The sequence below is a fragment of the Diadema setosum genome, chromosome 21 (assembly GCF_964275005.1).
Source record: "Diadema setosum chromosome 21, eeDiaSeto1, whole genome shotgun sequence".
NCBI classification, from domain to species: Eukaryota; Metazoa; Echinodermata; class Echinoidea; order Diadematoida; family Diadematidae; genus Diadema; species Diadema setosum.
This window is the reverse complement of record NC_092705.1, coordinates 24,034,430-24,057,682: the sequence shown is the minus strand read 5'-3', so window position 1 is coordinate 24,057,682 and position 23,253 is coordinate 24,034,430. Positions and strand designations below refer to the sequence as shown.

Genomic DNA, 23,253 nt, shown 5'->3' with positions numbered 1-23,253 from the left:
TTGTCACACAGGAACACAAATTGGCGTTATAGTATAGGTCTATATGTTACATGAAATACCGCGAACTGCGTTATTCTTTCACCCAATATTTCTATACGTTTAGTACAAAATAATTTTTTACAATTCAATTGCAAATCATATGTTTCAGTGTTTCATATGAAATTTTATTTCCACTGGGACATTCCTGTTAATACAAGTTCAAGCGAAAGTACAACATATACAACAATACTAGATATATACATAATAATGTATACATGCGAAACTAATGTTCAAAATAATCATATCGTATCATATTATATTATATTATACCATATCATATTATATCATCTCATATCATATCACATCATATATGTGACATCAAATTTATCATATCATATGACAAATAGAAAATCTGATTCAAAATATTTAGCTAAAAATAAACGAATTCCTCGAAATTAGATTGTTTTGTGAGAAGAAAAGAGGAGATATAAAAACACACATACATTCACAAACAAAAGCCTCAAGATTTTGTTTTTAATTCAACGTTTAGATTAAATTGCATGCAAAAGTCACAAAACGTGTTATTTAGAGGGTTTTTTCTTTTCAAACGTGAGTATTCTTGATAAATTCATCTTGAGAAATCTCTGATCTATTATATCCGTTTTAAAACGACGTAGGCCTATTGACGTATGAAATTTCAATCAACTTTAGCCATTAAGAGACGAAACAACTAAGGCTCTGAAAATAAATGGATAGTATAGACACGGCATCTACCACGCAAAGGACAGCAGAATGGCTACATAACACTTAGGCTATTACAGACATCCTATAAAATGAACTTCAGTGCCAATTTGAGATTCAGATTAACACCCTCTCCATTAACATCATCACTGTTAAAGCTATAGTGTGCTCGTTTTTATCTTTGCTGTTTGATACTTCACAGTTGTTCCGTATCTACAAGTCCTGTTAGCCGCAGTATGGAAATAATCAGCTACAAAGTAGCACTATATATCGTATGAAATGTACTTGCTCGGTACTATTTTAATGTTTGTTTTTGCTTGCATCCCACAATTATTCTGCATCTAAATTGATCTTTAAACTAATGATCTACCTTCGCGTTAAGTGTATACATAAAACATCCATTACACAAAGTGACGGCTTATTCTATTCATACGCACGGTATAACCCTTGTCGAGGCAGTGGGCGTTTTAGTTAGAACGCCGCTGTTAACGGGGTAGCCATGACAACGAGGCAGTTTGTGAAATTGAAACGTGCAACTCGTGAACATGTGTTGTATTGTTTTCGTGTACTTCGGTCCTTTTCCTTCCACCGTCGAAACCCGAGCGATCCTTGGCTACAGATTAACCCTCTGCATTCATTGTGAGTAGACCGACATGAACTCAAACGGACGGGACTGAGGAGGTTCAGTAATTTACCGCACTTTACAAACCGGATCGGCTTTCGAACTCATGCATATAAATTACTTTCTGCCACACATTCGGGGGATAGGGTTTCCGGCCCACCTTAAGCCAGCGATTGTACTCGCTTATAGCCGTCTCGGTAAACAACATTTTTTTTTTTAATTTGAAACTTTCCTCGCTCAAAAACAGCAGTCAAAGGATGTCTAGTACCGTACTGTGCACTGCGGCTGCGGAAGCCTTGTCGAAGTCGATCACTCACCATCAACGAGGCTACGCCAGGCGAACTAACGAGGATTGTTAACAACGCCTTCGTCAATGAATCATGATGTTTCGTCTTTTTCTCTTCGATAATCAGCTGCGACGGGAAATAATCGTAAGTAGCCCATTCAATATCCAGTAGGTTTATATCTGTGAGGGTATATTGGCATTTATTGTAGGCGATTGCGGGCGGTCATGTAGGCCTACCACTAATGGTAACGTCAAATAGCAGCAGGAAGCTTTCCCGCGTAAATCCTTCACATCAGAGTCAAAACCTTTTTTGTGTTGCACGGCATTACCGATTCCGGGGCATAAAGGCCTTTTTTTTATATCAAGGCAGCTGTCCTCATCACCATCACGATAAGAGAGCAAAGACCGCGAGTTTTTCCTCGTATTTCGTGTGAAAATATCATAATGCAAATGTCGATTATTCATCCAATAACCTACTCCTCGACCCCCTGTCTGACGTTGGCGTATAGGTGTGTCAGAGACACCTGGCATGGCAAAGACAATTTATTATTATATAAATACAGAGATGCGTACTCTGAGAGCGCTGTACAGAAGTGGACTTATTGCTGCTTTATGAGTTGTTCACAATCTGAGTAAGTAATTTCGTTGCCTATACTCAAGATTTTCGTGACATTTTAGTCAATTTTCCCACCATAATGTACCGTGACTACGGCATCTAGACAGATTCTGTATTTTTTTCCAAGCTAGGTTATTGACTGCATTACACTAGATAAGACGGGGTCATCCCACAAGACCGACACCCATGAGTCATACAGTCCACGAGTCGACACTGGGCAAATAAAGCCCATGATACCGACACTCGGCAAAAGCAGCCCCCGAGTTCGACAGATGCAACACGGGATTTGATCAGATAAGTCCGTCTCGTGGACCTTGTTTGCTCAGTGTCGAACTCATGGGCTGCATGACTCGTGGGCTGTATAAGTCATGGGCTGTATGACTCGTGGGTGTCGGTCTCGTGACGTGCATCAGATGAGACATAGACTAGTATTAATATTTGTATATGAAAAAAAAAGGCCACGAAATAGGTTACGCAGAGTCTGTTAACGATTTTGACGTACCTAACTAAAGTCCTCTTTCACGCCAAGAAGTTTTCTTCCATGAACTTCCATGAATAAATGACAAAAATGAAAAACTTGTTAGTCTACAATAAATATTCGTTCTTCATACAGCTATCAAAGAAGAAATTGTGGGTTCATGATCTATAAATTGTTATACTATAGGATAGGCTTTTATAGATTGCTTTAAATGTGTCCATCTTTTCGTTCGGAGTGTCAAATGCCCCTCCAGTGGCATGATAGAAAATCGTCATAATTTAGTCAAAAAGAAAAATGATGACTTCTGCGTTTCCGTCACATCTTCGTAGGGGGAAATAGTAGACCTGAACGTACATGCATACAACTTCTATTTTGTAAGATTTTCATTAAAGATATTGACCGCTCTAGAGCTTCAAAAAAGTATAATGGAGTAAGTGAAATTAATGAAATTAACGCATTAGTGATCATGGTGATAGGTCTAAGTAATAATGCGGACTACTCGGTACAGTTGTCATGGTTGCATGTGAAGGACACTTGCCAATATGCTGACTCAAATTCAGATTTTCTCGAACACTATCGTCTAAGTAGCACTAGCACGACGATGTTAAAATACATACGAAAAAAAAATCAAAACATTCCCCCATAAAAAGGTCCGAGGTTTACGCTGTCACTATCAGAAAATCTATGTGCACATTACAACGCTTGATAAACAGTTTATTATAGGTTTTTATTCTAACACAGCAACTGTGAGAAATATCAAAAACGGTTAATCACGTCATGTCTCGAATATTACATTTTTTGAAGCGTTTAGAGTTAATTTTCAAACGTATCTCTCTTTATTTACACAATGTCAGAGACAGTGAAAACTTTGTTAAAACACGATTTGATGAAAATCTACTTGACTGCTAAAAAGTCACCGTACTGACGATAAGAAATTTATCTTTGCTCTCACCGAAAGATTATACTGACCTAAACTCAGTAAAAAATAAAAGAGTTCAGTTCAATCTGTATTTTCATTTTGTTAACAGAATATTGATACAAGTGCACAATCTGTAAGTTTTTGATATCTTCGGGACACGTTGTGTATAATCCATAGTGTATATTTCTTTATTTGTTGGGGGTTTTCCCTGATTTGTCTTTACATTTCTGTAGGTTTAAATGTACATATTAGGGACTAGATGACTGAAGGTTACTAGCTCAGTGAGTAGACAATTATGAAAAACGAAAATGAAATATTGTGAAATGACAAACAAGAATCAATAATGATAGGGATCAGTAAAATCATAGAAAAAAAATAACCGTTTTGATCATAATCACAAACACTGACGTTGAATACATGTATACAGAATTCATAATTGGTCAGCTCCAAAAAAAAAAAAAGAAAAGAAAAGAAGAGATTTTTGTTGCTTTTGTCCCTTGTGATTTTGTGTTTCGTTTAGACGCGTCAAGAACTCAACTCTCTTATGTATACAATACAAAATACATTGATAGGGCTTATATTGATATATCGAACTTATCATGAAAAATATATATTTGTTTCCCGACCTCCTCCTGATGATTGTGATAATGGGAGTGGCATTTTACAATCCAAACAGCCTAAGCATCTAAGGTATCAAACTAAACTTCATGCACGAAGACATGGAAGCAAAACGTAGGCATAACCAATATAGTCGCGTGAGAGAAAGGAGTAAGTGTTGTAATAGTTGCACACGATTTCTACAACTTATCGACATATCAATCAACATAGCAGTCAAACTACTCAGTATTTGTTTGAATTTAGTGCTTACGTATTTTTCTGTTGTTTTTCCTCGTTCAAGTCATTTCAGCCCAAGGGTGCATTCCACTGTCTATATAGTCGCAAAATACACTCCCACCTCCAACACAATCACATAACATTCCTCCCCCGGCCATAACACACGCCTTCGATTGTACTGAATATTATGCCATGCATGCAATCATACGAAAAACAAGATAACCGACAAACAACCCCCCTAATAAACACTAAACACATGCACGACCACAAACACGTATAACACACACATTCAAATCAAATCGTCACATCAACGGATCATTGTTATCCATAGAAAAAGGATATTGTTTGTTCTTTTTTCGTTCCATGTTTTTACATTGTCACTCTTTGTTGAAAATGAAATTAACAAACTAAACTGAAATGAAATGAAAATTTAAAAAAAGTAACCAAGGACAGTCCAGAATATGGGCATGTGGATAAGAAGTCTGGATTAAAAAATAAACAAACAAACAACAGAATGAAAGAAAATCAAGATTATCGAGAATAGAATCAGTTAAAAGGAAAAAAAAATAATGTGAGATAAGAAAAAGATGAGTAGGAGAAAAAAGAAGAGAAGAACTGAAGACGAAGAAGAAGAAGACGAAAGGTAAGTGGGAGTGAATGAATATGAAGAATCGGTGGAGATTGAAAGAAGGAAAGAAATCATAATGGCAAATTCAGTTTTGAAAGATATATATATATATATATATATATATATATATATATATATATGTATATATATATAGGATGATAGGATGATGTTCTGTCACAGATTTGTATACAATCACAATTAGGGTGACGATTATGTACAATTTTACTAACAGCCTGATTATATAGCACTGCTGAATCCGAATTTTAGTGTCTAATCGGAGGGCATTCTAATGAAATCGGAAAATTTCCTTCAAGATTACACGGAAATTCGTCTATCAAGTTTGTCATCAACGTAATAGGTGTTTCGTTTTGCCTTAATTAACAACTAGTATTGAGGATAGCCTCTCTTAACGTATTATCGTTATCAAAGCTGTGAATAGATTGCAATTAATATTATGTTGTTTATCATCATCATTCAGATTATCCATGTATCATCACACAGGCAAGAACATGTTTACCTTGATTGTCTGATAATCATGAATGAATGATATTTCATCCATTTGTGACTGTATAGAAACACACACGCAAAGACACACACACACACACGGAAATACAGACATGTTATACAATTCACAATCAAACAAATCTTCAAGTATCTCTAACGCATGCTTGTAAAATTAATAATGATTGCGGCAATTTTTTCCCGCCCTACATGGGTTACTGTCAGGGTACTTAGTAACGGCACACAACCGCCAGAAAGAGAGAGAGAGAGAGAGAGAGAGAGAGAGACTACTCATGTCGATTAGACATTAGACTAATCATTTATTCTGGGAGGAGGTGAAGTGAAGACTGCTCTCTCTCTCTATAAAAAAAAAAAAAATTAAAAATAAAAAAAAAATACCTCACCAAAAAACAAAAAAAAAAAAAACCAAAAAACAAAAACAAAACAAAACAAATCCCCTCTTCGGTGTTATCTTTTTTTAGTAAACTTTTACATTATTAATACGACACACTCTCTGATTTTTTTTTCCTTTTTGATAGTCTTGTTCAAGCTGTTTTATTCTTTTTTTTGTATAATGTACTGTATTGAACTTGTGTTTTGGAGTATTTTGATGGATGGAGAAAAAACTCAAATTCCTGGTTTTCCTACTTTTTTTGGGGGGGGGGGGGGAGGGGGAGGGGTAAAAGGACAACGAGGAAAAAGAGGAATTAGAGAGCCTAATGCTAGGAAGAAGTGTGCATACAATAAATGAGTAAACATTGAAAATCTGGCATTATCCAGTAGTTTTATCATGTAAATTTGAATGATGAAAGATGTTATTGTGAAAGTATTTATTTGCATATTGGATTGCTTTTATTCGATATATAATGATGCCTGTAGATGTCTATACCCTGTACTTTGCTTATACAATGTACCACATTCTATTTTGATATAGCATTGCATATCAGTGTGTGAAAGAATGCTTCATAATGGGCTTTACCATATTCAGTTTTCAAGACTTGAAATATGAAAAAAAGAGTAAATTCTAGAAAAATCCGTCACGCCTTTAATAGTGTCCTAACCAAAGACGCTTAACTCTCTACTATCTTTGGTCCTAACTAGGTGCTGTGATTTTTAAAAAGTTTTGATAGACGTGAAATATCCAAGATTTTTTTTTGTTTTTTTGTTTTTGCTACGGTTATAACTCTATGCAGTAAAGAGTTATGCAGTTAGATATATATTTATCTTCAGCACGCACTAACAGTTCATTCTTTGCAATCTGATATATGACAGAGTATATACTACAAAAATATTGAATATTGGGGGATTAATGTGTTACACGTGTGCGTGTTTTTGCTTTCCTATGCTAATTAAGGAATTTTGTGCGTGGTCGCGGGTGTGGTTTTCTGAGTGCATTTGTTTATGGCTGAGTATTTTGATTTCATTATTTTTTCTTCTGATTATTTTATGCACACAGAAAGATCATCATTCTGATTGACGCAAGGTCTCTAAATACGTCATAATGACGTCAGATGATCTGGGGAAAATGGCTGGTTTTCTTACCTCGGAGTGTTTAATTGGCTGATGAATTTTATTGCAACCGCAACGCCAGCGATAGCGACTTACAACGCGAGCTGCCATCGGCGACAGCCGTGCATCCCTGCTCCAGTTGGCTATATCTAATTATCTACGATTCTGAGCGAATAACAAGTGAGGTATCCCAGCGAATCCCCCCTCACACAGCACAAATGGGGGGATATCTCCCATTCTGAAGGTCTAGGTGGGTTAATGAGGATTGTGCGTCACCTGACCGGACAGATCCTCTGCGGAGGTCGAATCAAAAGATTTGAATATTATCGTGGCGCGAGGTGAGCTGACCCGGACGCTGATGTCGTATGAAGATATGAAGCTGCAGGCTGTGGGTATGTGTGTGACACAACGCTGCTTGATTACGAGTGACTGTGAAGAAGATTAAATCATCTCTCACATCTATCCTTCCCTCACTCTACCTCCATTTCTCCCTCCCTCCCCCCACCCCCCTCTCGCTCACTACAGCACGTGTCACGTGATTGACGGAACAATAACGGCGCTATTTCTGTGTGTGTGTGTGTGTGTTTTCTCGTCTGATTAGCTATATCGATTCTTGATTCTCGACATGACTGTACCGAAAATGTTGTTTTATTTCACCGCCCGCGGCCGTCAACGTCACTGGAATTATGATCGATACCTCAAACGCGCACAATTTCAAATTACGAGACTGCAACGAAAAAGCAATGAATGACACTCAAGCAAGCACAAATTACAAAAGCCTTCTCAGGCATTGTAAGAACTTCAGAGTCTTATGTAAGGAAAGAATCTCAGCTATCGGCTTATTGAGATTCAGACTCGGTGACTTCACATCGATTTTCAGTCAGTCAGTCATTCCATCCCTAATAGCATCAAAAGTGAGTCTTCTTGGAAGCTTGTTCGGGAATTCTGTCGAGATAGTATTGTTCAAACAAGCGTACACCGCACTGGAAGTCTGCGGGAGGTTGGCACACGACGCTGTAAATATTACTGGCCGCTGAGTTTCTGAGCTCGCTTCGACCGTGTTCTCCCTATCTTTTTTTCCCACTCATCTTTACGACCATTATGAGGAAGCGCCAGTCATTTCTCATTCATTGGACGCTCGCAATTACAGTCGAGAGTCAAGTTGCCACCAGTTTCCTGAATAGGCTCAGATGACAATCTTGGTACCATTTACTTATTGATCGCTATCTCCTTTATCTGATAGCGCCAATTGACCGAAGTACTCCACGGCATCGTCAAAACCGAGAATGATGTGTGCGCTTTCCGATCGGTGATCTGGAGCATCCTACCTACAAAATATGACTGATGGTCGGTGAGCTGACATTGATTCTCACATCAACGCTCAACTGGGTCGTCACATTTTGATACTTCGTACATAAACTCTTTACATGTCAGACGAATTGCTACTCTGTGGGATTTGTGTACATTACGGTACAAAATGGCTACGTTGGCAAGGGAAGAGTAAGCAACTGTTTTGTGTGTCAAATGTGAGAGGTCGGTAATAATGACCACTACAGAGAATGTGTCCGGGGCACTTGTGGAAGGACAGAACTTCGACGAGCAGCCTGTCGTCGTGACGGTCATCTTCCTCGTGATCGGAGTGGTCGGTACTGTGGGGAATGCGCTGGTGTGCGTGGTCATCGCAAGTACGCTGGCCTGGTCAAAAGGCGGCACCACCAATCTGCTCATCCTGAACCAGGCCGCTGTTGACACCCTCACCTCGCTCATCCTCATTCTCACCTACACCCTGCCTTACCCGGATGTGCCCGCCAGTGGCAGCTGGGCCGAGTTCATCTGCCGAATGTGGGTTCCTAAAACCCTCCTCTGGATGCTCTTCGTGGTGTCGACCTTTAACCTTTGTACTATGTCCCTTGAGCGGTACTGCGCGGTGGCCTACCCCGTGCTATATTCTACCAGGTTCAACAAGCGCATGGCTATGGTGATGATTCTCTTCAGCTGGATCGTAGCGCCGCTCCTCCATTACTATTATCCAATCGGCTTCGATTATAACAACGCGGGCACGTGCGCCAATCATGGTAAAACGGTAGTAGTTGCCGCTGTAGGGGTCATGCTCTTCATCTGGGAGTTCTTTATCCCTTTTACCATCATGGCCGTCCTCTACACCAGGATCGTATATCTGCTAAGGCTACAGCAGAGACGTGTCCGAGTTGCGCACGTGAATGCAGGCACGGACGCCGCAGTGCATCCGAGCGCACCGTCTCGCATCCACTTCGAGCAGACGGAGGATGCAGCGAGCACCAGCGTCATGAATGATGTCCTTTCTACCAGCAGGCCCACAGCGGGGTGTGGTCAGGGGAATCCCCGAGGAAACGTAGCTCAGCGGCGACCGCGCGCGCCCAGTGAGACAGTGCGACGCAACGTCACCATTACGCTCCTGGCAGTGTTCATCATGTACGGCATCTGCTGGATGCCCAACCATGTCACGTTCCTCCAATTTGGACTCGGAGGACCGCTGGACCTAACTGGTGGCTGGTACTACTTTACCCTCATCCTCTCCTACCTCAACATGAGCATCAACCCTTTCATCTATGCCCTCAAGTACAAGATATTCAAGGAGGGCTGCCGTCGTCTGTTCTGCAACCGATCTTCCCCGTGCTGTCGACGGGGCGTCGTAGGGAGCAATACCCACGAACGGTTGCCACAGAGATCGGTACATACCATATCTGGATCCGACAGAAGCTGACGGGTTGAATGTAATACCACTTGTGAATTCTATGTAGAATCTAGAACAATATTCTCTCATTGCCTTGCAGTGTATGCTCTTTCTTGTCTTTCCTATATACCAAGATCAAATTTTCTAAAGTCACATTTTCTAATTATTACACATTTTCTTAAGTAACGTTTTGTGGCAAAAACGATTTCTTACGTCGATTGTTCTGAATTTTTCTCTTGTGTATTGTAAAAATGAATAGAATGCTTTAGGAGGCACTCACATTACTACTTTTGCACCCAGTTGTACTCAGTAATGTTTTTATGATGCTTAGTGTTTGTATCATAATCATGGTTGCCGGGATATTTTGTTTTCTTCCCTTGTGCGACACGTGCAGCTCTCTTGGTCTTTAAAGATGCGATGATGTCACGGCATGCACAACTTATCAATTTGACCAACCCAATGACAAAGAGAGGAAGTAAGCCATGGTCGCGAACGTGCCTCACTGTAAACGATATAAGTGCATTACAGAAGGGAATAATTGATAAGAATATGGTTACAAGTGCTTTTAGGATTTGGGTATGGTATTTGCATTACATTGTATCGCAATGGAACATGCCGTCCATCTGTCAACATCACCAGGCGATAATCAGAATAATTAATGATGTCACGTCGGATAAACAAGCGAAGACTTATAAGAACCCGATTTAGGGTGGGGATACCATGGTGTGGGAAGGCATGGCTCGGCTCGGATGTATTCGAGAATTCTCGGAACGAAGTGTGTACAGTTTTATCACTGATCTCTGTGTATTAAAGTAGGCCTACACACACAGCCGAAGAATCTCGACAGGAGTCGATGGTTACCGATGAGCTTCGGCCTACGATTTGATGCACACATTCGCCGACTGGTGCTATTCGTGGTTTGCCAATGAATCCCCACGCTACTGGGCCTTCAGTGAGAGAAACTGATGCTCCTCAGACAAGATACCTGTATATATATATGTTTTATATACATATATATATATATATATATATATATATATATATATATATATATATATATATATATACATATATATATATATATATATATGTTCTAAATTGGCCTTGGTCATTTTCCTAATCCTAATACATGAAAACTGTAAAGGACCCTGTCGCAAGTCTTCACAATCTCCAGTAGATCTCGCCTGAAGTTGATCAAGTTACAACCGAAAATCGGTTTTACTGTAGGCCTAGGGAGTTATCAATACATGCCTTGATATACCACCTTCTGGTCTTTGATTGAAGAATAAAGCGGTGTGTTGTATAATAATTATGTCAAGTAAATTATACACCGTGCCTGAAAAAAGAAAAACCAAACGAATGGCATGCATTCTTCGGTTTACTTATTATGATATCAAGCAAAAGGTGCTCTCGGAGATCTGGATGTCACCATGCTAAAACCTGTATTTACGTTTGACGAAGGGGAGGTGTTATGAAGTGCTTGTACACCTTTCAACCTCTTTTTGTATATATGGCACACTTTTGTATCGCATGTAATCATGCTGAAGAGAAGATTGACTCGAGTTTGGTAAGCGAGAACGATGAAGGATTATTACATTGCCTTGTCCCGATTCGCAGTGCCTTTAAGTGGACCCATACAAATTCGTTAGGTTGTCAAACGCGTGGAAAGAGTCAAAGTGCCCCATTCAAACGAGAGATGATAATCAGCGCTCGATTTAATGAACACGTGCAAGTCTTCTAGAATGAAGATGGTGACGGATGAATAAAGAGACAGGATGTGAGACGGTACGTGTGAATATTGAATGTGAGCAAAGATCCTTTTAGTGTTCATGGTGTGAGAGATTTACAGCGAGATAAAAAGGAAACAGATGAAAAAAAAAATAGAAAGAAAGAGCTAGATAGCGTAGATAAAGCGAGGCACAAGAAAGTTAGATTTATTCAGATGAATGCTTCATTGTCCATACCTTCATCCGGTGTCCTAAATAGATATCAAGTGGTTTATGGCGATGTCGAATGCTTTGTAAATGTCACGCGTGGGTCATAATGTATTACGATTAGCAAATCACCTGCTTGAATTGTGGGAGATTTAATCAAATCATTTTCTAACTGGTGTCACACGTACATTGTAGTTAGAGAAAGCACACTATTTTGACATTTTTCATTTACTTTGTTTTCATTTCTTTCTTTGTACGTTCCTTAAATGAATTGGAGAATGTTACATTTGTATTTATTGTGCCTTTATATCATAAATTATACATGCCTGTATCGTACAGTGCACTCCTTGTAAACGAACATGGTTAAAATGAAGTTTTCTGTACAACGACATCGAAATTCAGATCCCAAAATCATCATCTATATCATTATACACCATAAAATTTGGCTTCAACGAAATTTCGATGTAACGAATAACAAACAAACAAACAAACACACAAAATAACAGCCAGTCCCGAGTACTTGGTTATAGCGGGAGTGCACTATACAGATGGATACTGTGATGTAGCGATATCGTCGACGTGTATTTTGCCTTTTCTTGAATATTCACATTATATTGTAAATCCTACAGATGGCTAGCCTATTTTGCTCATTTGTCAGGAAGATACCTTACAGCTTGAGCTTAATGTAAATATAGAACGGCGGTAAGAGAACATCGAGTTTTGTACAGTGGAGAGTACTCTCAATATCAAGCAAGATACCTTATGAGTAGATGTTAGATTCCTGAGTCCTGACTGGTGAGAACGTTCTTGAATGACGTGATTTAAAGGGATGATATAGTTTTGGTTTAGATGGGGCTTCGGATTTCCAACTTTTTGTGAGACAAAGAAAAATCTCTTGTTAGAAGAATTCAACGGATTAAAAGTGTGTGTTATGAAAATTGGCTGTGAAATGGCTGAGATATTCAGAAGCAATGATGTCATGATAAAAGGTGGAACCCACTTTTGGTCAGGACCACTTTGTTTTATTTTGTTTTTCTAAAATATTATTTTCATTTCAAAACCGATTTTCATCAAATAAACTTTGAATTCCTCCTAGAACTGCGTGCTCTTTGGTATTTGATGAGGTTTCTTTTTTCTGAATCCCCCATCTCAACTAAAACTACACAATCCCTTCCAAGGAACTATGTAATGCAAATGTATGTTGACTTGTGTTGCAGAATCTTGGCTTGGACTTTTGTTGTTGTTGTTGTTGTTGTGGTGGTGGTGGTGGTAGTACACCCAAGTAATCTGATGAAAATTTACGGCACATAATATTAAGATAATTATTCGTTTTACAATATAAGTGATGTTGAAGGTATCATGAATCAACACAAGCAACATGTACTTGCTCTGCATAGGTCCTCTAACTCAATAGATGCTATTGGAAAAGGTGTGAAAGTGGGTAATGGCAATCCTTATTGAATAATGTGAACGGGGCCCTAGGGAGGAGTAGATTGAACAATGAAGAGAATATCAGGAGTGTATGTGACGTGGTGTAGGATTGAAATCCCTCCGTCGACTGCACGGCGACGAAAATATGTAATCAGCTGATAATGGGATGTTCTGGGAGTGTCATTCACCGTTTTTACGTTTGAATTGCTGTTTGATTTATGTATATGATAGTAATCTAGTTGGTGTGTTTTCAAGGATCTCGCAAACACGAAGAGATTGATTTGAGATCAGGTCAACAGAAGGGAGAACAGAAGGAAGAACAGATTTAAATATTCTGATGAATATAGCATTTAAAGCCGCTGTAGCATTTATGTTGTATGCTGCTCCATGCATATGGTATAGTGGTTTCACCCCATCAAATATACGATTATACATTTCTTTCATTTCGGTGCTTAATCTGTTAATTATATCTTTTATTATTCATTTTTTTTTTAATTTCATGAGGAAGAGAAAATGGTCTATGATGTTGATTGCTTGTTTCGGTTGCAGAACTTTATGAAATATTCTTCTTCTTTTTTTTTTTTGGTTAGATTTACGACCAATTCTTAACTTTGTATCTTTTTTTATAAGATGAAAGCTTCTGTTTCTCTCAAATTGACGATATTTGTATTTTTTCTTCATAATATGATTCGAGCAGATTTAACTACTTTTAACCAGTTTCGTATTACGATATAAGATGTGCAGACAAATTCAGAGTAGCCGATTTTCAGAAAAGTTCCCTAAAACTTTATTGACTGAATTTCTGGCTACTTCACACAAAGTCACGCAAGTTTCTGACATGAGATTGGCTTGGAAAAGATTTTTATTTCAAACAGTAAAGTAAGCCGAGGATTGGGATATGTTTGAATAAATTTGTACAGACCCTCATTAGTATTTCAATTGACTGATTTTTATGTTGTAAGCCTAGAAATCTACGAAATAAATCCCCTCGATTTTTCCATGTAGAAATCTAACATTCATTGCTGTAATTGAGGCTGTTGGTTATATCAATTCCCGATATTTACATTTTATAAATATTTCTTTCCTTTTTTATCTGTGGCTTCACAATTGTCGTAATATTTGGTAGATTAGCATAACTTCAGGCCAGTTTGATTTATCTTCATTGTGGATTTGCAAAGCGGAATGTTAAAGGGATGGTACAGTATTGGTGGAAATGAGAATTGTACTTTTAACTTTTTGCGAGATGCCAAGAAAACACTTATGATATTGAGAGCATACCATTTTGAGACGAATTCAAAGTTTATTGGATGAAAATCGGTTTTGGAATGACTGAAACATCCAAAAACAATGTAAAACAAAGCGATCGTAATAAAGTGTATAAATAAAGCACGCGCCCCTTAAATTTACTTTTTTGAATATATATATTTTTGAATAAATGCATGAAATCGCACGATGACCAGCCAAATCAGCCAAATATCTGAATACTGGCTATCCAGCCATCTTCTCAGATGGAAAATGAACAAACAAACAAACAATTGTAGTGGCACCAGAAAATTGCGCTTAAGCCTTTTTTATTTTTATTTTTATTTCTTTGCTTATCAGCTGATTAAACCCGGAAGTGGCACTAGAAAACGAGAAAATTTTGCTTTTTGCTTGTCACCTGATTAAAACCCAGAAGTGGCACCAGAAATACAAATTGCTTTGCGCCCCCTTTGCGTAATCCCTGGATCCGCCCCTGTGTGTGTGTGTGTGTGTGTGTGTGTGTGTGTGTGCGTGTGTGTTGACGAAAAAAAAAACAACAACCCCAAAATATATTGTACTCTTATGTTGAAAAAAAAAATTATTTAGCAGCACAAGAAAGAAGAATACAGCTGCTTTTTTGTTGTTGTTCTTAGTAATTTCATTGTCAACATGGACCTGATATTGAATGAAACTCAAATAGAGAATATCATAAAACAAAACAAAAAAGTGTGCGTGTGTGTGTATGTATGTGCGTGTACATTGTAAATGAGCAAGAGGAAGGAAGTGAAACAGGCGAGGTATTGTATAAATCCGCACAGTTCTTTCGTTATCCTCTTCTGAAATTATTCATGATTTGAAGTTGCCTCAATCCTCGCATCACCAACCGCTAATGTACTCGATCGTCACGTAAAAAAAAAAAAAAAGGATGTCATCAAAAACTCCTCCAGTTAGATATGAATTATTCTTCTTGGCAATTGTGACTTTCTACGGTACACATGTCTCCTACTGGTAAAAATTTCATGCTGATGGAAACAGGACTGCAAGGCGATTTCTGTTTCTTTTTTTAATGTTTTATTTTTTCATGCCTGCTGCTATACTCGTGCACTCATCGTCTGCATTATACACGTACAATGTATTGTATCGCTTTTCATCTAACAGCTCCTACATTATGTGAGATATTGTATTTCCCAACCATGGTATGTGGAAGAGGGTTCTTCGTCATGCAGTTCAGCTGTACTATCTCTCTCTTTAATATAACAGTAGTTTAAAGGGATGGTATACTAGAGTAGTTCTGGTTGAGACCTAATTTCAGGTTTGGTGAGATAATGAGAGACCTCTTATGAAATATGAAAGAGCATGTATTTTCATGAGGAATTCAACGTTTATTTGATGAAAATTGGTTTTAATATGGCTGAGATATTCTGAGAAAGTGTGGGACCCACATTTTATTACGATCGCTTGGTTTTACTTTGTTTTTGGATGTTTCAGTCATTCCAAACCCGATTTTTATCAAATAAACTTTGAATTCCTCTTAAAATGGTATGCTCTGTACTATTTCATAAGTGTTTTCTTGGTATCTCGCAAAAAGTTGAAAGCCCAATTCTTATATCCACCAATACTGTACCATCCCTTCAAAAATTATATATATATATATATATATATATATATATATATATATATTGTACAAATTGTTGTATATATAGTGCAAAGTTTGAGCAAAGAAAATGGGATTCCATTGGGATACGAACCCAAGACCTCCAGATTGCTAGCCCGGTGCTCTACCGACTGAGCTATAGAAAGCCCAAGTACAGTGTTTGTCCCATAACCCTTTATTCTCAACATGCTTAATGCTCGTGTGGTCAGAAGCTTAGTGTCACAAGCTTATATGTGTGCACCACACACACATTACGTAACATAATTAAATCCCGATGGAAACCATTTTTTTTTCTCGAAGTATTCACTATTTATCATTCGTTTCTGGTCAGTTTTCCCTTTGTTTAAATATATATATATATATATATATATATATATATATATATATATACACACACAATATAAACATTAAACACTAAATATAAATATGTATGTTTAAATGTGATTATGTGTGCCTGTGTGCGTACATGCCTAAAGACGGCTGTCTGGGTGTTCCTGAAACTTTAGTTTAAAATTTATGAATGTGTATTCTCTACACAATTAGTATCATTCCGGGATATATATTCTATTATCAATTACATTATTAAATACTTACATAAACATCAATGCACTCTTATTGCATTAGACACACACACACACACACACACACACACACACAGACACATATATACATATATATATATATATATATATATATATATATATATATATATATATATATATATACATGCACATTCCTATACATATTTCCATTTTCATTTGCACATAATAAAATGGAAACGTATAGCTAAAGTTTCTTTATCTGGAAAAAAGTATTACTCCACCTTTACGTCAGAAACAGAACAAAGTACACCCAAAAAACGAAATACTTTTTTTTTTCCATCATCCGCATGTATAGGAACCTCTTTATTGACATTCCTGTAGTGATACGTACACAGTCATTCACGACATTGCACAGAAATTATCAGTTTCAGACAACCTACTACTAAGGAATATCTACAATAAAATCAGATTTTTGTGTGTGTGATTGTGTGTGTGTGTGTGTGTGTGTGTGTGTGTGTGTGTGTGTGTGTGTGTGATTGTGATTGCGTGTGTGTGTGTTGTGTGAATCAAATCTATGTGAAGTTACAGTCCCTTTAAAGGAAGACTTTCAGTCTTGGTTCGAATGGAAGTTCATTGCGTGTCAACGCAGTCACCAATGCTCACGTTGGTCATTGGCCGCTATACCCTGGGAAACAAGACACTGGTGACGTGTCCCAGCATTTTTTTCTTTTTTTTAAGTCTTTCGGCCTTTGTGAGCTACTCACTCGGACGCACGCTAAAACTTCGAGCTAAAAAAAAAATATCAAAACTGAGTAATATCTACAGGACATCAAGAAAATTGCAGATGGTATACACATTCAAAATGGGGATTACCTTCCGCCGTTGTTTTTATACGGAATAACTGACTTTTCCTCTATCAGACCATGGAGCTACAACCTAGCTCCATGATCTGACAGATTGCCTATCATACACCGTAATATCCATCCTTACACGTTGACATGATAGTTAACAGAATTTTCACAAAACTTTGTGAGCGCGTACTGAAATGTACAATATAGCATTGCATTGCAATTTATCATTCTAGTGGATTGGAAGGCTTAAATTCAGTGGTGACGGAGTACATAATGAGAATTAACAGTATCCTTTTGGTCTCCTCTGAACTCTGACCACGTCAAAGTTTGTCCTGACATGTGAACTTGAGGCTAAGTAATAACGATAATAAAAATAACTATAATAATAATAATAATAATAATAATAATAATAATAATAATAATAATAATAATAATAATAATAATGGTAATAATAATCATTATTATAATTATAAATACTAATGATAATAATGATAACAATGAATAATGATAATGATAACCAATCAAATCAAATCAAATCAAATCAAATCAAATCAAATCAAACAGTAATAATAACAGTAGTAGTAATAATAATAACAATAATGATAATAACAAAATTGATGACGATGATGATGATATAACTTCTGTAATAATTATAATGCAGATTTAGGCGAATAGCTCTTGCGAATTTTCTCTGTGCAAACATTTTTTTTTTGTTTCTTTTGAGCCGACTGAATGCTTGATTTATGATGACTACAGAAAAATGGAAGACAGAAGCCGTGAATTGGCAACTCGGTTTATAGTAATCAAGGCGCATTGTTTAGGAAAAGAAGGAAGCTTCGAGCCGTATCAATTTTAAAGGGTCATTCCATACGATTTTTATCATTTCACATCGTGTAGTACATAAATCGAGAGCTCCATGTATAGATTTCTGGAATTTATTGTGGTCTTTGAGCAGAGAAACCAGTACTCTGAAAAATCATAAAATTACACTGAACAGTCTTGACGACATAGGAGCCTCACGTATTTCAAAAATGTAGCAGTGTAATTCCGTGAATACCGCTTGATCGATAAGTTCACCTGTGTAGAATAATATATGTATACCTTCTTCTTTTGTTCTGTTTCCTTGATCCCAAACTCATACATTCTTGTGGTGAGGCTGCCATGTTATCATCCTTGTCATTGCAATTTGTCATAAATTTTGAAAACACTCTTATTCCTCATCCCAGTCACTATAAATTCTGAAACTCTGTACTCATTATGATTATCGTTGTTCAAATGTGACAATCTGAAAATCATCCAGAGGTCTCATTTAAGATGTCGTCCTCACGCCTTCCCGCCCCGGAAGTTTCAAAAGCTGCCTTCTTCCCTCGTTACCTCCTCGTTCTTTAATGACTAGGTACGTACATAGGAGAATCTTAAGCAAGTCATCTCTTTGCCATATCGTCCTAAATAAGGCGCGCCGGTGAAGCGAGTTTGCCTGCCCTTTCGTCCTGAAACTATGGGTGACCTGCGGCAAGTCACCATAATTTTCACCGTACGACGACGCTTTTGTTGGACATGGATATGGCCTTGAGCAAAGACACTCTACTGATTATGGGATTATTCCTGCCCTACGAACACATATTCAAATTATTCCTGGTGAGGTAGTCTTAGGTTAATGGGGAAGCGAAACAAGACTTATTAGGCAAGTTAAGGTTCATTGACATCAATCAAGAAGCGTGGTGGGAGAAAATGGCTTTCATTAATGAAAGCTGCATCTATTAACTAAGTGAATCATTATCGCAGTGTATAGTTAGAACGACAGTGTCAATTTCAAAGACAATTCCCCTCGATTTGTCCGCAGAAGAGGTAACCCTTTAACATAACCACTATTTCGGTGCCCACAGTTAACATCTTCCTAACTATGAATTATAGTCTAACGAGTTTTATAGATCTCCTACGTTACTCTGTATTCATTAGCCCTGCATGTAAACTTGCTATCGGACAGATTAAAAAGAAATTTTTTTTCAAGTGTGGGCCGGATGTTTCTATTTTAACCTTTCTGCAATGTGTACATGTACAATGATAATACAGAAAGCAATCAGTCGAAGCAAATCTAAAGTCAAACGAAATAACGAATGACTGACGTCGTAAACTGCAGCTGAAAGTTAAACTTGAAAGACTGCCGGTCACATTTGCATCGCTTATGTATAAAAAATACGAGGAAGTTAGCTTGTATCTATCAGATACATCTACCTTTCCAGTCCATACCGACTGGTACAAAGATTGCGTTATGCCACAGACACAAGTATCAGCACATATATATATACAGTTGAACCTCTCGTATCCGGACAAGTCGGGACCGGGGCTCATCCGGATAAGGGATTTGGCCGGATACGGGAGACTCAATGCTTTATACATGTACATATACATACACATGTACTGATGTAGCCCATTGTAGTACCACACGTAGTAATGTGTATACTGCAACCTTAATTCATGTGTGTTTGTGTAGGAGTTCTCACGGAGTTGGGAATCCACCTTTCCTCCCGTAATTACTAGTATTAAAAAAAAAAAATCACGGTGAGATTGCGTCCGTATAATAGAGAGATCCGGATAAAGGGAGGCCGGATAAGAGAGGTTCAACTGTATATATATATATATATATATATATATATATATATATATGCAGTATATGTATGTTTTCTATGCAGAAAAGAGCGCCGATTAGAAACATGCATTAAACCTCAGTGTGCCAGATAATTTCCAGGAAATATGGCGGTAAAAACACGAATTCCTCGACATGCTCGAAGACTTTGCACACTTTACATTTCGTAGAATCAAAATTTTACTACATAAGACTAGTTGTTACAAACTTCTTGAATGAAACAATAACATCAAAGTTTCCTTGAAAAAAAAAATCAGTAAACTCAAGTATTATTAAACGCACCCACTGAGTTTTATCCAGCCATCTTCTCAGATGGAAAATAAACAAACAAACAAACAAACATATGACGCACTATACAAACCAATTCACCAAAAACGCTACACTATGAAAATCAGTCTCAATTTCGCTGCAATACTGAAAAATGTGGGAAGATCAGGCTACTGGGAAAGATTCTATTTGTAGTTTAGAATGCGATTCGAGCAAGACTTGATTTCGGTAACCGCTAAGTTACCGCATCTCTACCGCGGTGTACCCGATGTTCTTCTTTTCCATGTCGCCTTCCTCGTCATCGAAGTAGAATTCAGGGATATTTGAAGTGGTGAGCGCCACCCAACGCTATAGAGGGAGAAATGAATGAGAAAAAGAAAAGCCCTTATAATATATCTATCACATGCCTTGTTCGCCTTGGACACAATGTCAGAATTTCGGAGCTTGGGTATTTATTCCAAGTTCATTGTGCCGCTTCCGGCGACCAGGGATAGCCTAGTGGTAGTGTCGCTGCCTGGAAAGCAGTATAGATGACAGGTTCGAATCCCGTGGTTCCCCCTTTTCCGACATATTTGTTAAAATGCAAATCAGCATTTGCGATCTTACAAATTTCATTCGTACATAGGGAAAAAAATTGAAGAAAATAAACACCACAACCTTTACCCCTCTGCTTAATATTATCTTGCTTTCAGTAATGCCTTGTCCGCCTTGGACTACTTAACATAACAATGTCGGAATTTTGGAGCTTGGGTATTTGTTCCAAGTTCATTGTGCCACTTCCAGAAACCAGGGATAGCCTGGTAGTAGTGTCGTTTACTTCAAATATTGTTTTATAGTTCAGGAAAGCATAGTTTTATCAACATACGCAACGCTGAGTCTGGACCGAATTATGAAATAATGAAATATCACAACAACTTACTCATAAGAAATTATCACAATAGTATAACAACGGGCTTAGAATCTCTGCAACCAGATTGGTCAATTGTCATGCATTGATTTTTACTGATTCACACTGAGCCATGCGTCCGGTGAAATCGAAACGCATGGCTCAAGCCATGGTGTAACGGACGCATGATAGAGAAAATGGTTGTATTTCGTGAATTTACGGGCCCATTTTATAACACAAATGATGCACAGGCCTATTTCATGGATCAATGAGAATTTGATGCTCTCGTTTAACTTTGGAACACTCTAAAACCCACTCGCTGCGCTCGTGGGTCTAAACGCTTCCAAATTTAAACTCGCGCATCCAATTCTCACCGATCCACTCTGTCCTGTGCCTCGTTCTTTGTATAATAATGGTACGTATCAGGAAATGTCATAATGATGAAATGCCTAGATGTATCAAGTTCGAATTTATAGGCTCCGACATGTCTAAATGATATCATTGCATACAGTATGTGTCACAAGATTTTCTAATTGTGGCAGGAAAAAAAATCCTTGTTCTCTATTCATAATCTGAGACACAAAAAATATCCAGGAGCAGAGAGCTTGTCCTTGTCCTACATAGCACTATCTAAGGCATGCGAATTTGCTCAGCCTGAGACAGGCTTTGAAAAGAGACTCTCAAAAAGCTGAAAAGCAAGGCATTTTATACGGTGAAGGAATCACAAATTTCTCAAATGACCTTAAAGCATATCTGAAAGCAGAGACCATATAATTCAAAAACCGATAACCAAGCTTTCTCGTTGAAATGATTAGAATATTGACGAGAGTTATGAGCACAGATATGGGAGACCATCATTCAATCCAATTGACCAGTTTACTGTTATATTCGATATTGTTTGCATATCTATACAATAATGATGCCATGGACAGAGTGGATCGGTGAGAATTGGATGCGCGAGTTTAACTTTGGAACGTTACTGTTTAAGCGAGTGGGTTTTAGACTGTTCCAAAGTTAAACGAGAGCATCCAATTCTAACTGATCCACGAAATATGCCTGTGCATCATTTTTGTTATAAAATGGGTCCGTAAATTCATGAAGTACAATTATTTTCCCCATCATGCATCCGGTACACCTACTACACTATATATACAAGACTTGAGCCATGCGTTCGGATTTTACAGCGGACGCATGGCTCTGTGTGGATCAGTAAAAATCAATGCATGACACTCGACCAGCACATTGCAGAGATTCTATATGGTTGGTCAGTCCATCCTGAATGCGACAAGTGATCTCAACTTTATTTGCCCCAGGTTTTATAGCTCACGTTGATAATGAAATTAATAGACTGATACATCAGGGTTCTATAAAAGCCAACAATGTGTGTGAAACGTGGGAGGCATAAGGAGTAACCGCCCCTATAGAACTCCCACATACAAAAACGAGACAAAGAAAAATTGAATTGCTCGCCACTGGTGATGAGGAGTGTACCTTTTCAAGTATTTTTGTCTGAAAAACCAAAAACATCATGTTTTCATTTGGTAATTACTATCTTCATCGATTTGGAAGAATGACGTGTATTTTGTGTATCAAAACAGCGCTCAGCGTAATGATATCCACGTCTATGAGTTTTAGCTCAGTCGGTGTAGTAAGGCGCGTCTGCCTCACGATCCAAAGGACCACAGGACCCGGGTTCGATTCCCGAGTCCCACTGAGCTTAGTCTGGGCTCCGTCCGCAGTTCTCGGCGTATCGCAATCCTCGGGTGTCACGCCCTCATACGACTTGTCGCCTACACTGAATCACCGCTACGAGTTTCAAAAAGAGTCCAGAAGCTAGACTACACTGAGCTATGCTGTGTGCACTAATACCGTCCCCTTTAGTGCAGAAGAGGTAAAACACTCTGTAGGACATAAAACGGAGGTCCCGTGTGTGAGAGAGTCACAACCCATGCACGTATAAAAAATCCCACGTT

At 38.1% G+C, this 23,253-nt stretch overlaps 2 protein-coding genes across 2 annotated transcripts in view; one reads left to right on the top strand and one right to left on the bottom strand.

Moving 5' to 3' along the window:
• Positions 1-8,656: 8,656 nt before the first annotated feature.
• LOC140244422 (histamine H2 receptor-like) lies at positions 8,657-9,856 on the top strand. Its single transcript, XM_072324060.1, has one exon. It carries the CDS (start codon positions 8,657-8,659, stop codon positions 9,854-9,856), a length of 1,200 nt encoding a protein of 399 aa, XP_072180161.1.
• A 10,778-nt stretch (positions 9,857-20,634) lies between these two features.
• The window catches only part of LOC140244421 (sodium- and chloride-dependent betaine transporter-like), a 49,150-nt gene continuing 46,531 nt past the window's right edge, over positions 20,635-23,253 (bottom strand). Inside the window, exon 13 of the mRNA XM_072324059.1 lies at positions 20,635-20,742. Within this exon, the coding sequence (XP_072180160.1) occupies positions 20,635-20,742 (108 nt within the window). The remainder of the gene's footprint in view (positions 20,743-23,253) is intronic.